The 14,972-nt window shown below is 29.9% G+C and overlaps 3 protein-coding genes across 7 annotated transcripts; 2 read left to right on the top strand and 1 right to left on the bottom strand.

Moving 5' to 3' along the window:
• Window positions 1-2,471: 2,471 nt before the first annotated feature.
• Window positions 2,472-4,572, top strand: LOC124500036 (uncharacterized). Of its 5 annotated transcripts, XM_047064057.2 has the most exons (5): window positions 2,768-2,789; window positions 2,863-3,226; window positions 3,563-3,719; window positions 3,821-4,270; window positions 4,333-4,572. In XM_047064057.2, the coding sequence occupies exons 1-5, from the start codon at window positions 2,786-2,788 to the stop codon at window positions 4,570-4,572; spliced, it is 1,215 nt and encodes a 404-aa protein (XP_046920013.2). In that variant the 5' UTR covers window positions 2,768-2,785. The 5 variants fall into 5 exon arrangements, with proteins under 5 accessions (XP_075592104.1, XP_075592105.1, XP_046920012.2 ...); XM_075735989.1 differs by adding an exon at window positions 2,472-2,579 and having other exon boundaries at window positions 2,682-3,719; XM_075735990.1 differs by adding an exon at window positions 2,478-2,568 and having other exon boundaries at window positions 2,682-3,719.
• Window positions 4,573-4,584: 12 nt separating this feature from the next.
• Window positions 4,585-8,431, bottom strand: Git (ARF GTPase-activating protein GIT1). Its single transcript, XM_047064045.2, has 6 exons — window positions 7,890-8,431; window positions 7,736-7,810; window positions 7,282-7,663; window positions 5,406-7,229; window positions 5,211-5,274; window positions 4,585-5,069 (listed from the first exon to the last, which is right to left on the bottom strand). Exons 1-6 carry the CDS (start codon window positions 7,957-7,959, stop codon window positions 4,785-4,787), a joined length of 2,700 nt encoding a protein of 899 aa, XP_046920001.2. The 5' UTR covers window positions 7,960-8,431; the 3' UTR covers window positions 4,585-4,784.
• Window positions 8,432-8,664: 233 nt separating this feature from the next.
• RpL37A (ribosomal protein L37A) lies at window positions 8,665-9,385 on the top strand. Its single transcript, XM_047062882.2, has 3 exons — window positions 8,665-8,791; window positions 8,928-9,056; window positions 9,126-9,385. Exons 1-3 carry the CDS (start codon window positions 8,789-8,791, stop codon window positions 9,270-9,272), a joined length of 279 nt encoding a protein of 92 aa, XP_046918838.1. The 5' UTR covers window positions 8,665-8,788; the 3' UTR covers window positions 9,273-9,385.
• The last annotated feature ends 5,587 nt before the right edge of the window (window positions 9,386-14,972 follow it).

Below are 14,972 nucleotides of genomic sequence, written 5' to 3'. Positions count from 1 at the left end.
GCCATTGATGACGTAAGGGTACTAGCACCACCACCACAACCACCCAAAACTAAACCATGGGCACCAAACCGGCGCGAAACCGGCAATCGACTATTCAACATGTGCGCACATTTGTTCTTGTTAACCGAAAAGGAAAAAAACCTTTTTAGTTTCGAATAAAAATCATTATATGGGCGTATTATGCTCATGCTCATCATTTTATTTTAAAAAAAATAGTGGAAAATAGAATACACCATAGAATGCACCATAGGCGGTTAGCAGGCAATTGTTTTTTCTTACTTTCCTTTTTTCTACAGAATCATGTTTGCATGTTTCTAATTACGATCATCATCATCATTATTATGACGATAACTCTCTCTGACGACTAATCGTCTGACAAGAATTTCATTTTTGTTTTTATATGTCAATTATTATTATCATTGTTGATGCTATTGTGTTGAATTGTTTGCGGAAGAAATAAAATGCAAAAAAATTGAAAGTCGATGATAAAAAAAAACATTATGTAGGAAATCGAAATGGCGATGACTACTGATTGACGTGACCTCTTCAACATGTCATTGTCTTTTCTTAAGAAACGAAAATCATATATAGATTATAATAATATAAGGTCCTTTGTTTTTTTTTTTGACTGTCTAGTTATGATTTTCTTTCTAGTTTATTCTAGCGTTTTTTTTGTTCCCAATAAATATTCTTGTTATTCATGAAATATAATACACAATACACATTCAATGACTAATTACCCATGATTCAGAATTGTTGAAATGAATGAATGAAATATGAAGCTATGAATTCGATTCATTTTATTTCAAATCGTCTCTCAGACTTATTTTTTTTGAATTTTTCATGCTCTGTTTTTTCCATTCAAAATGTTTCAGAAGATGACTATGTCTATTTGAATTTATTTTACTTTGTATCGATTGTAACATTAATTTGAATTTTATTTCAATGTCAACGCATTGATTTGTTGATGATAGGTAATATTATAATTATATCATCATCGAATCATGTTCGTATTTATATTGATTCAAATCAAATCAAATTGAACTTTTTTCCTTCAATCGAATTGTTCTATTGGATTACTTTTTCCGATTTCCATCAACAACATCATCTGTTAATGTCAAAATATCAATAATTAATTTGTTATATAAAATATAAACGAGTTGTTAAAAAAAAATCCAATAGAAAACTGAATACAATAAATGAATGAAGAGATCGAATTTGATCGAAATTCAATCGATGGCTATAGCTATAGTTGATTGTCTATAGTGGCCTGTTTTTTTACAATTTTCATTTCGAACTCGATTCATTTCGAAAAGGTTTAATCTACTTTTTTTTTGTAATGAAAGAGGAAATTGATTTTTTTTTCTCCACAATCATAAACATCGTCTTCATCATCATGTCTTGTCATCATCATCATTTGTTCACCACAGTGTGGTTCAACTTATTGCCCGAACGTAGCTACACGGGGCCGATAATAATTGACATTGGACATTGAATGTATGTTCGAAATGGCATATGAAAGAAAAAAATAATTTATCATTTATTCATTCATTTTCTCATTGAAATGGCTTCAAGTCGTAGACAAGCAACAACAAACGGCAAGATACATGGCCAGGTTCAAATAACTTCCTAGTGTACAAATGTATAACGTTTGATTGAAAATTTTTTTCTTTTCTGACCATTCCATTTCATTGATAGCTACAAACAACAACGGAAAAAACAACTACATAATCAGTGTTTGTTTTTAATCGAAAAAAAAATAAAACGGGAGAAAATTGTAATAAAATAGCAAGTATGAGAAAAAAAGTCACCATTTTCAACTGAAAAAAATAACATAAATGATTGGATGGATCGATTAATCCATCCATGTTGTTTGCGTCCAGTTTTTTCTCCATTTATTTTTTTTTTTTGAATTTTAAATATCATAACTTAAAATCTTGTATAGCCTAGCTTTGTTGTTGTTGTTGATCTATCTTGTCAACATAGATTGTACGGTGATTAAAATGGTTCAAAAATGAGTGATTTTTTTTCGAAACAAAAAAACATTCAAATTAAAAAAAAAATTCTCAAACTCTTTAGAGTCTGATCCAATGTTCGGACAACGAATAAATAAAATCGGACAAACATGGTCTCGTGTATGAAGAAAGATATTCAAAAAACAAGTTTAAATAAATGAATGAATACCTTTTAGTTCGTTTGATCAAATTTACAAATGGAAATTTTTATTTTTATTTTCCGTTCGAATGTCACCGGAGAGAAAGTGAAAATAGAAAACTAAATTGGTACATTAGTAAATGGATAAAGAGAAAATAACCGTGCAAATAAATAGTGCCTTTCTCTTTCTCTCTCTCTCCCTCGGTTTCTTAAATTTTTTCGCCTTTTTCTGGGATTTCGTTTCGGATCGACCATTTGGACCAATTGGAAATGAAAATTGTTTGCATTTTTTTTAGTCTGTTTATTATCCTTGTAAATGTCACCTGGTTTTCATCGTCATTATCAAACAAATTGTTCCATGTAATTTGTTCTTATTTTCTAGTTTGACCATTATCTATCATCACTTTTAAAAAGGTTCAAATAAGGTTTCATTCAATTTTCGTTGATTTTTTTCCGACTACATAATTATAAGTTTTTTCTTTCCTCATTTTTCTTTTTTTTTTAATATCATCACCATAAAATTCTAGATTGTAATATAAGAGATTCAAGAATTTTTGTAATAATCGAATTTCAATTTTTTTTCCAGTGCAATGACTTTTATTCTGGTGATGATGCGATAACAAAAAAGTGAATGAGTGTGTGAAAGTGAAATTAATTTGTCCGTTATTATTTCTGCTTGTCTTTCTATCGTTATTGTTGTCAACAAAGTTTTGACACGAACACTTATCACATTGGAAATAAAGATGTCGATTCTTAAGAACATAGTTCCAAGTGTCTTCACAGTACCAACATCTTCATTGTCATTTTCATGCTATTATTGTCTGCTACTATTATTGGGTATGGCATTGATTTTTCAACAGACAATAATTATCGATGCGGAAAAACAAATTGACACTGCCATTAATGTTACTGGTGAAACGAATTATGATTCCAATTATACTACTAATGATAATAATAATAATTCCCTAACATTGTCGAAATCATCATTAAATGACAAAGAAAAACAACAGCAGCTGCATCCAGAAGATAAAAAATCTGAATCAAATATGGAATTGGTCGATCGTGAATTATTGTTAGTGAAAAATGTTGATCATTCTTTTCCCTCCTCTCACTTTCGCATGACACCTGCTACTTCTTCTCTTTCTCCTCCTCGAATATCTAGAATCAAATCCTTTTCCAAACGTCCTACCCATCATAATAATCTTAATTCTCGAAGGAATCGTGATCGATTGAAACCCTATCCATATGCGTATTCATATGGACATCATCATGTTCCTGAATCACACACTGTTAATAATATTCAGCCATCTCGTTTTCACTATTATTATCCTTATTCACATACAAATGAATATATTTCATATACAAATGATCCACATATTGTTCATTATTTTTCTCATCCTCGTTTCAGACCTCAAATTCGTATAATTGAACGGCCTTCATTTATTGAAAGACGTTCAGATGCTAGGGGCAAACTAGTATCACAAATTGTAAATCGAGCCAGTCAAGCGTTCCAAAATTTGATCGAACATCGCCGTAATCGTTCAAGACCTCGATTAACAAAATTTGTGAGTATTAATTATAGTCAGTAATAATGATTTTGTTTCGATTAATCTTTATAATCCAAATACTAAACCCATCATCGCTTGTCAAATTGCACACATAATAGATGAGTGAACGACGGTCAAGTGCAGGACGATTGTTTCCTAGAGTTCGTGAACGTTTTGTTCATCGTATTGAGAGTAGAAAACCTAAACCACCGGAACCAATCGTAGATAATGAACAACAGCAAGATATTCAATTTGCTGAATCACGCATCGATGGTAATGAAACGGCTATTGGAGCCATCAATAATCAACTTCCACCACCACCACCACCACCGTCACAGGAATTAAATGATGAGAGACCATTTTATAAGCAACCCAATCTCAATTATGAACTTGAAGGTCAAAAATTACGACAAGATATTGTGGATAAAGTTGGACATCTTCAAACAATTCTAGAGACAGCCTTTCAAGTTTCGCGTGAACGACGTGATCTATTCCTTAGCCGTTTATTGCGTAATACGAATAATCGTTTGGAACGAGCAAAAAATCGTGCTGATCAAATCTTAAGCGAGGTAAGCCACTGGATTAGATTCCTATAATTGCAAATCTCTAATTTTTTTTTCTTCAAAATTAGCCAGCAACATCAGAATTAGCTGTCAAAACACTTCATCATATTAACAATGGCATCAACAATATGAATTTATTTTTGCACAACTTGTTGAACAGGATTAATGTATCGATCAATGTACAGATGAAAAACCCTGAAACAGAATCATCAATGCCGAATATTAATAATAATAATAATAATAGCAGCATTAATAATGGAACGACTAGTCAAACAAAAAATAACGACAAAGATCAGCAGCAATCATAAGCAAATGAATAATTTTTGTGAGCGATTCGAAAAATACAGATTTTTATTTTTGAAAAAAGTGATCAAAATAATTATATTTTCTCGAAGAAAATAAAAAATGATGAATTAATTGGAGTGAATAATTCAGTGTTTTTAAAATCAAATGAAAAAGATTCAATAACAAATGTTTTAAATTGTAAATATAAAGTTCAGCCATCATTTAAAATGTTGAATTATTGAATATTGGTGGCGGTGGCTGTCGTCGCCGTCTGTATGTTATACAGGTTAATGATCGATTTCACCGATGATGCCACTTCGGCTGCCTTATCGATAACTTTATTGTAATTATATCGATTATTTTCTTTGTGATTAGGAGTTGAATTGCTATGTTGATAACGTGGTGGAGGACGATTTTCATATGAATGACACAATTCATTCAAATGAATCACATTGCCTTGTAATACGATGAATGCCTGATTCAATTGTAATAGATTATCCATATTAGAGGACTCTATCGACTTTGGACAAAACAAAAATAAAGTTGATTAACATTATCGTTATGAGAAATCTCTAATTATTCTTTATATTAATCATTGTGTTGCGAAGCTGTTCAAAGAACTAGTAGCATTTTTTTTCATTATGAAAGAATGAATGCTTACCTCTGGGAATAAGTTGATCATATCTGATACATAATTACATATTCGTTCCGAACAATGATGAAATCTAAAATTAGAAATGTCAATCAAAATTATTCTGAACAACGAAAAAGAACAAGTTTTTTTTATGCCAAGCAAGCTACAAATTTGTGTAACAAATTTTTCAAAATAAAATTATGTAAAAATGCATTAACATACTCATTATGTTTTTCTTCTTTCGCTTTAATAAGCAATTCTTTGATTCCATTTGTTATAAATTCAATTTTCCTAATAACCTCATCTTTAGTAGGCAAAGTAGTTTTTGAGGCACTTGGTTTCGAAAGACTTGAATTAGCCAAAATGGTTCCGGCCGTAATTGAATATGGTCGCTGTTCATTCAAATTTGTTTGATTTGTCTGCGACGCAGGCTGATGTTGTTTGGGTGGGGTTGGTTGGTGTTGATGAGAATGAGGAGATGATGATGATCTATTATTCGATGTTTGTTGTAACTGACTAGATAATGATGATGATGAATCTATAAATGATGAATGATGAAGACGATGATCGGTAGGATCATTGCTATTATTATTACTGCTGAATGCCATATTATAATTATGAGGTGATAAATTTCGTTGATTATTAGGATTATTATAATTGGCCATAGAATTTGATGGTGATACCGATAAACTCGAAGGTGATGCATGATTTAATGATGCAGGTGATTTATTCAACATTGTCATCATTGCCATCGATTGTGAAGAAAAATCATTGGTAATTGTTGACATTGATTGGGGCCTAACACGATTCGTTGTTTGCTGATTATGTAGATAGGATACAATATTATTATGACTGTTCAATAAATCTTCAGTGCTTTCAATCAACATTGATGTACTTTTTGGTTCATTCATGATCATTGATGACTTCATTGAAGGATTAGCAGATGATGATGATGGTGTAAGTATAAATTGTCTAAGTTGAACATTTTCAACTGTCAATTTATCCAATTTTGTTTGTAAATGATTAAGTTCCATTCGCATTGTTTTATTCTCGTTGAGAAAGGCTTCAATCAATTCTGAAGATTTTACAACCTGTTCTTTCAGGGCATTATACTCCTTGGTTGATATAGGATTGGAAACATCTTGTTTCATGGCTATATCCGAAGATTTTACCGGTATACTATTTAGATTCTGTATGTTTCGATTTTTGACAATGGTGTTCAATTCACTATCAAAATTAAGATCATCATAATCCTCTTCTGATGGTACGGAATCATAAAGAGGTTCTGAATCATTGTTTTCAATTTCATGATTACGGTTACGATCATCTTTATCCGTATTTCTATTATTATTCAAACTTCCTGATGCATATTGTATATTGTAAACACGGCGACGTACTTCATTCAAAACATCGACAATCAACAATGTCAATTCTTTTGTATTGAGTAGGGCCAATTTTTGTCTGCCTTGATTTCGAGTGGTGGAAAAATACTGATAAACAGGCAAAAATGGTATAATCAATTGTTGATGTAGAATAGATAATTTTCCATTTTCATTGGAATAAGCTGCAGTAACAAAGGCATTTATTTCACGTCGATCAAGCTCATCGTAGACATCACGTGTTAATTCTTGAAATAACTTATGCCCTAATGATTGCAAGCTTTGATGTAGTTCATTGCGAAACATTTCAGTTGAATTTCGCAGTTGATTACTATCGTTGCCAACATCGATAGTGTTGTCAAAATAATTGATCAATTCCGACTTTACATCTACGAAGAGAAAATGTTCACCATTTCGATGATTAGGTTGACGACCTTGACAAATAAAACGAGTCAATGTATCCGTCAAATCAAACTGATGTTCAATTAATCGATGAAAAATGTCATGATGGCCAGCATCACGTGCATAATCGATCGCCGATTTGTTTCGTGAATCAACAATGATTGAATTGGCACCATAAGCAAGCAATAATTCTATCTGAGACATTTGGCCCGATCTTGCGGCCATATGAAGTGGAGAATTAAATTTCTCTGAATGTATGTAATTCCTACGATAAAAATTATTTTTTTTTGGTCAATCCATTTATCTACAACACTTACGGATTAGCGCCAGCAATCAAAAGCCTTAGGCTTGTTTTAAGATTCGGTGTCCGTACACTCGAATGCAATTGTTCACTAATATCAGCTTCGGATTCAACATCATCTTTGATACCATGAGATTTGTTCACAAAGGCAAATGATTGATATTTAGCTCGAATAAAATCACTTTTATTTGGATGCAATAAATCATTAGGATGTGGTTTCTTTCGTAGATGAGCTTTATTGTGAGTCGTTTGATGATGATTACCAGATGATACATGTGGATCCAAAAGCGTATGTTCCCAAATGGAATTGGAACCACTACGATACAAGTCAAATACCATCTGTAATTGAGTTGATTTCCAATTGTTTGAATTCAATGGCTTGATTTGTGATATAATCCCTATTCGAAATGGATCAGGATGAGAAATATTAAAGTATAAAATCATGGGTCAATTTCTACTTGGATACTTACTACCAAGACTACGATGTATGATGGCACATTGATCACATAAAAAAGTGCCATGATTGATTGAAGCCCAAGTGGGGTCTGTGTGTTTATAATAATCCAATAGAAATAGAGATTTTATTTAGAAATAAAGATATGGTCTATAGAAAGAAAAACTTACTTATTTGGCTACAATCGGCACAAACATCAATTTCACTATTGACCATTTGGCTATACGTTGTTTTCGGCATTTTGGTTTCGAATATCCTCGAATGAAAAAGTAAATGACTATCATGTGAATAATTTTACAAATCAAATCTATGTAAGAACCAAAACGATTGAATGAAAAAAATCAAAGCTACGCATCATGTTGGCAATTGTCGTAAACCAAACAAAATAAAATCGTGAGAAAAAAATGTATTCGGATCACCATGACGGAACTTGTTTGTTGATGACACCATGTCTGGAACATGTTTTTAGCCTCCTTAATTTAATTCATTCATAGCATGATAACTTTACACTGTCATTTTCCATCATCTATAAAAAATGGTTGAATCTCACAGACACATATTACAAATTGTGTAAAATCTTGAAAAATTTTGTACAAGTTTCTAAGATCTTTCTTTATTAGGTGTCACCCACACAGAAACACGAATATCCCACGATCCTTATTCTGTAAAAACATGCGAAGATTTAATTGCCGTATATGTCATTTATTCCTATTTATAAATAATCCGTGCCTAAATATATATTAATAGCGAGTGTGTGTCAGAGAATTGACATGGCTGGGCGTGTCAAATCCATACGCAACAGGATTTTAGTATCCTGAATCGAGATCACGTGATAATGTCTTAAAGCACTGCCCTTTTTGGTTTTATACTGTACTAAAATTTACAAACTCAGAAACAGCCTTTATGAATAAACCACTTTTTACGAGCATGCACGCTAAAATTTTCATTGTATTTCCTTTTTTTTCGTGTGCTCACACACGTTGTTGCTCCGTGAATTGGACAATTTTCTAATTTTTTTTTGTATATTTTCATTTTAAATTTTGATTTTTCATCAAATTCACAATAAAAAATGGTATGTGCGAATTTTTTTTTCATGTTATTATTTTGTTTAATTGACTGATTGTTTTCATTCTATATTTATTTATTAAATATAATTATTATCATTACAATATTCTCTAATTCGGAATTGTCTTTTATTTTTTTTCAAGTCGAAACGTACCAAAAAGGTTGGAGTTGTTGGCAAATATGCTACTCGTTATGGTGCATCATTACGTAAAATGGTAAAAAAGATGGAAATCACTCAGCATTCTAAATATACATGCACATTTTGTGGAAAGGTTTGTTGTTTGGAATTTTCTGCAATAAACTTTGAATTGACCATTCATATTTCTTGCAATTGTTTTCAGGAATCTATGAAACGAACATGTGTTGGTATCTGGAAATGTAAGGCCTGTAAAAAGACCGTTGCTGGTGGTGCATATGTATTTTCTACAACATCGGCTGCAGCCATTCGATCGGCTATTCGTCGTCTTCGTGAAACAAGAGAAAACTAAAAACTCTGATTTCTTAATAATGGATTCTGTATTTTTTTTATCGTGTATTTTAAACATTTGAAAATTAACTTTTTTTGGATGAAATTCGATGAATAAAATATTGGAATCCAAAATTTTTTGACATTTATAGAAAAAAATTAAATAAACTTTTTTTAAGAATCGATAGATGGCGTCTAAATTGATGGAATTTGAATTTCATATCAATGGAATTTTTACTTCTATTGATATGAATAGCAAATCATAATTTATAGTTTCATGCAATATATTGTCAATAACCAAAGAATAATAATAATGATTGGATTCTGGTTGATTGGTTAATAATAGAATACCATAGCCATACAACACAACAACAAATCAAGGTGTGGTCGGAATTATTCAATTCATTGTTGGAATGAATATGAGCTAAAAACAGCGATTTTTTTCTTCATTCATTCATTTTATACGAAGAAATAATGACCAAACTCTACTAGTAATCAAGTCCTTTATTTATTTAGAAAAATGATGGTAATTTTCAACCTCAACGATTTCATCAGAATGTATAACAATTTAAAAAAAAAATTCATCTATGATATAATATACGCCCACACATTATACAAAATGAATGGGGAAAAAAAACATACAATAATCTTTTTGTATGTGCGTGTTGGCTATGTATGTTTACTCTTGTTTATCTGGATATAACCGATATTACATTGCTAATATGACACAAAAAATATCGATGAAATAACCAGAAATTGAATTGAATTGAAAAACTAGGACAAATATTTTTATAACATTATATTATATATAAGAATTTGTTTGTTTTATTTCTAGACAATATTTACAATGTCATGTATGTATTGAATGACAGAGAATTATATAACAATGATGATTAACTATCTTTCTATAAGACTATACAATGCAAGTGGTGATGTTCATTGTATCACGAAAATTTGATACTCAATTCACTTTGACCACATACAAAATAAATAGTGAAACAAGAATTTTTGTTAGATTAAATTACTTTTGGTATATTTTGTATATAATCGAATAACTTATTCAATTTGACATTTGTGGTTGTCATCTTCTTTGCCAGTTGATATTGTATTTGAAATAATCAAATAGAAAAAATAAAATAAAATCCAATAACCGATCATCTGGCTATAGTATGAATTCGTTACGATATTGATCGAATTTCATTCACCAATAGCAACTCTATACGATTGTAAGGAATATTTCTATTGTTGAATTATCCATAGTTCCAATTGAATGATTTCGATTGTTTGTGATTTTGATTTTTATCTAAAAAACTTTTTTTTTCAAAGTTTGATATTTCGGAATTCCGAGAATAGTGACCACATTTAGTTTGTTTTTGTCATTGTTAAAAAAAAAGAAATCAATTCAATTTCAAAATTAAATTCCGATGAACATGAATGAATGTGTGTACAGCATAATAGAGAAAAGGTGTAATTTTGCAACGAATCATACACATGCTAAACTGGGAAGGATTCCGGAAAAGGAAAAAAAATTCAATTTGATCATGTTTTTCATCATGAGACAAATAAAAGAAAAAAAACCGATCATGAGTAGTATAGTATATATTAATAGTACAGTAAAGTTGTAAAAAAATTTTAGAATTTTGTTTTTCACCATGATTTGTTTTGGTTTCTCCTACGATCAAATAGAAAAAAAAGAGGATTAAATCACCTTCACTTGAATGTTTTTTTTTCTACATAAATGGTAGAAAAGAAATTTATTTTTAAATTGAAATCGAAAACATTTTGAATGATCATTATATCGGGAAATATTTTAAACATTTAAATCTCATCAAAATATAGAAGCTTTTGAGTTTTCGTAACCTATTACAAACGAAAACAGTTTTGTCAAATTAAAATTTCAAGTATAATTTGTTGAATAAAAGAAAAAAAAATGGGCACGTGTTTTTCCAATTACTTAACAATTATTATTATTATTGATTGACATGATCAAACGATTCAGCCTATCCGTTCAAAAAAAAAGGAAATTGTGTCGAATTGGCATTTAGCTTTTTCTGTCCATCATTCGTATGGTTGTTGTCAGTATGGATATTTGAATTCAAATTCTTATCAAACTAAATCGATGACAAGTATTGCTGTGCATATGTATTCTATTACAAGTTTCAGGATCATTTCCGAGAAAAAAAAACTGTCATCATAATGAACAAGTTTTATACATTCATGTGTCATTGTGAATGAAATTCCGCAGAACTTTATTTTCTATTTTTACTGTTATATGTCAATCGGTAACTTTGCTGACCCAAACAAAGAACTGTTTTTTTTTCTGGTTTATTATTCACTCATACAAACACAAGACACACACATATAAATAAATAATATAAACTAAATTTAGGTCTGGATGTTTTGAATTTGTTTTGTTTTGATTTTTTTTGTGTTCAAAACTTTTTGAACAAAAAAAAATTAAAAATCAAAAAAAAAAACTGAAATATAATGTGCTTATTGTTCGTGGCACAGAATAAACACTATTATTATTTCAATGAGTGTATAGAAAGAAATCCGGAATCACTCGAAATTAAAATTTGAATTGTCATAGATTTTGAGTGGTTTCGGTTGTTGTTGTTGTTGTTGTTTCTGTTACTATTGTATAAGAGAAAGAGAAAATAAACAAACTTTTCTTTTCGTCTTTCAAAAAAAAAAAAAAAATTTTTTTTTGTCGTTGAATAAACAGATGAATGAATGATTTGATGTAAGCAATCAAAATATAAAAAGAAGTAAACTGGATCACACAAAAATGAACTCGATTTTTTTCTGATCCAAGATTTTTTTTTATTATTCGTTGTATATCTCAAACAACATTTAAACATCAAATTTTTCATTTGTTTGTTCGATTATATCTACAAACAAATGAAAAAACAAACTACAGTTGTAATCAAAACAAATGTTCATGTGTGTGTGTGTGTGTGTTTGTATGTTTGTCTCTAATTAGAAACATTCCATTGAGTTGGTAATTAATTTCCATGTTTAAACTCAATGCAAAAACAAACAATTTAGATAATTACTGAATCTGAAATGATGACTAACAATTATGATGATGATCGTTTTTCACTATTGAACTTTGATTCGTTTGAATGAATTCAACCAATTCAAATGAGAATTGTTGAGCTAAACCAATTTATCATTTGTTCATAATAATGAAAAATCATACAAGCGAATTTTTTTTTCATTTTTTCTAAAAGGGACAAATTTCTAAAACCACAGAATTTAAAAATGTCATATCATCTGTTATAGCACAAATGTTACATGTGAATTTGGTGTTTTTTATTTTTTTTTTTTATTTTGAAACAAATACACACAGCATGAGATTGGTAGATGTGAATTTCATGAATCACATAGAATTCAATTCTCAAATGGGAGAATGAACACATGATAACCAACTACACACACATGCAGCCAATTTTGTAACTCAAAAACAAAAGAATCCTATGTGAGACATCATAGCACGTGCAAATATATGTATGAATCGGAATTAATTAAAATCTGAGCTTGAATATGTATAATGATAATCATGAATTGCTTGATGATGATGTTAATCATCATCATCATCATCATCATCAAGCAATCTTTTTGGATTCAAGCGACAATCACATCATATTATCATCATCAACAAAAAAAATTATTAGGAATACGATGGTGGTATTTCCTCACGTATCGCCTTTATCAAATCTTTCAAATAACGTTGCTTAGATATTCATCATTTACACATTCAAAGAGAAAAACCAGAGACCCCAAACTATACCAACAACACGTGCACTCATCATTCGTATTTTTTTTCTTTGAATATTTTCTTTTTTTTGTTTAAATATAACAACGCTGATAACCAGAAAAGAACAAATATTTTTATTTTTAGGTTTCGAATGCATTGCATTAATGCTTTAATGTTTGCAAAGCTTACTAAAATATATCCGGATCTTTTGAATCCACACATTAGATCATGATGTTGATGATGATGACGAATGTTTGTATGTTTGTCAAATCTATTGGTCGATTGGTCGACCAAATCTCTTGTGTTTTTCTTTTCTATTATAAGCGGCACATCTGTTTTTTATTATTCTACACAAAACAAAATACCGTACCACAATTGTATCGTCTTTCTTTTATGTGTGTGTGTGTGTGTGTGTGTAACGAATAATAATAATAATAATAATGATACCATTGAAATGTTTGGCTAAAATATATTATTGAAAAAGATCGATGGATCGATCAGATCAAATTGAATTGAATTGAATTGAATTTTATTATATAATAATAAAATGAAAATGAAAAAATGTACATGATTTTTTTTTCATTCGTATCATTCTATTAGAATAATAATTATGGTTTTTTTGGGCATAAGAATTTTTTTTTGTGTGTGTGTATGTGTGCATATATGATGGTCGATTAATCTTGGTTTAATCATCATATAATGATGATAAAAATCATTAATTATCATCATTGTGTCCACAATAGAAAAATGATATTTTTTTATGGTCTTGATTTTTTTTCCTATATTGAATTCCTGAAAGATGAGGACATCCTGCCGTGATGCTTGAAGCAAATGTATTGTATGTGTGACTAACAATCTGCCCATACATTATATGATGATTTCAATGATTCCGCTGAGGCCAAACTTTTTGAATTGTACTAAACAGCCGTGAAATTTTTTTCTCTGAATAAGTTCGAGCAAATGAAAAAAAAAGAATAAAAAACAAAAAAAAAATTGAAAATTCAGACCCTTGTCGCTTGTGTGGATGTGTGTGTGTGTGTGTATGTTGCTCTAAGGTTTCATTAGATTCGAATGAATGTAGCATCTATTCGTCCGCATCAACTTGTTTAGACATGGTTCGTATGACTCATACTGATGATGCGATTTAGGTTTTTTTTTCTATTCTGGTTCTGCACATTCGACATACCGAATCCACTGAACCGAATTGGTGTTTGTGTTTGTTATTATTGCACGTTTTTTTTTTTTTTTTTTTTTTTTTTGCTTGTAAAGTCCAGAGTAGTCACTTTTCTATAGGCCATAGAAATACTCGATTATGAGAAAAAAAAATAATTTTTTACATTCATTCAGAAAACTCTCTCCAAAAAAAAAACCCAAAGAAGAAGCCTTGAAGCTAGAATGACTCGACTTTTGTATCAAATCTCTTTGTGTGAGAATAATTCGATAATATTTTCCTAAAATCAAATTTATACTGTCCGGAAATGTGGTCACGACTTCTTTTCCGCAAATAAATAGTACATATCATATACATTACATAAATTCTATACAAAAAATAATAAATGGATAAATATCAAATATATAGAAAGGGTGATTCATCAAACACAACCTCAAAATATGTTTGCAACCAAAAAAAAAAAAAAAAAAAAACAACAAACCATAAAAAGAATATATTTGTGAAGACTGTTACTTTTTTTTGTATGGATTGAATTCAGAAAAAAAAACTAATGACTTGATTCCAAAAAGATGATTTCAATGATTCATTTTCATGAAATTTAAAAACTTAACCATTCAGCATAATGATAATAATAATAATATAAAAAAAAACATTTACATTAGAATATTCCATTTTTCCCGGGTGTTTGTTTGAAGAAGAATAATAAAAGAATATATGTAAAAATAAAAATATCCACTTTGGGACTGATACACCGATGAAGATGATTATACTACAGAATAATATATAAACGA

The sequence above is a fragment of the Dermatophagoides farinae genome, chromosome 2 (assembly GCF_024713945.1).
Source record: "Dermatophagoides farinae isolate YC_2012a chromosome 2, ASM2471394v1, whole genome shotgun sequence".
Taxonomy (NCBI): Eukaryota; Metazoa; Arthropoda; class Arachnida; order Sarcoptiformes; family Pyroglyphidae; genus Dermatophagoides; species Dermatophagoides farinae.
The sequence above is the reverse complement of the archived record's forward strand: the minus strand, read 5'-3'. Positions and strand labels throughout refer to the sequence as shown.

Coding starts and splice junctions, on each gene's coding strand:
- LOC124500036 (XM_075735988.1), top strand. Junction 3,720..3,820: donor GACCTCGATTAACAAAATTT/GTGAGTATTAAT, acceptor CACACATAATAG/ATGAGTGAACGACGGTCAAG. Junction 4,271..4,332: donor CTGATCAAATCTTAAGCGAG/GTAAGCCACTGG, acceptor CTTCAAAATTAG/CCAGCAACATCAGAATTAGC.
- Git (XM_047064045.2), bottom strand. CDS start 7,959: ATGCCGAAAACAACGTATAGCCAAATGGTCAATAGTGAAATTGATGTT. Junction 5,275..5,405: donor AAAGAAGAAAAACATAATGA/GTATGTTAATGC, acceptor TTCTAATTTTAG/ATTTCATCATTGTTCGGAAC. Junction 5,070..5,210: donor TGATCAACTTATTCCCAGAG/GTAAGCATTCAT, acceptor TTTTGTCCAAAG/TCGATAGAGTCCTCTAATAT.
- RpL37A (XM_047062882.2), top strand. Junction 9,057..9,125: donor CATGCACATTTTGTGGAAAG/GTTTGTTGTTTG, acceptor AATTGTTTTCAG/GAATCTATGAAACGAACATG.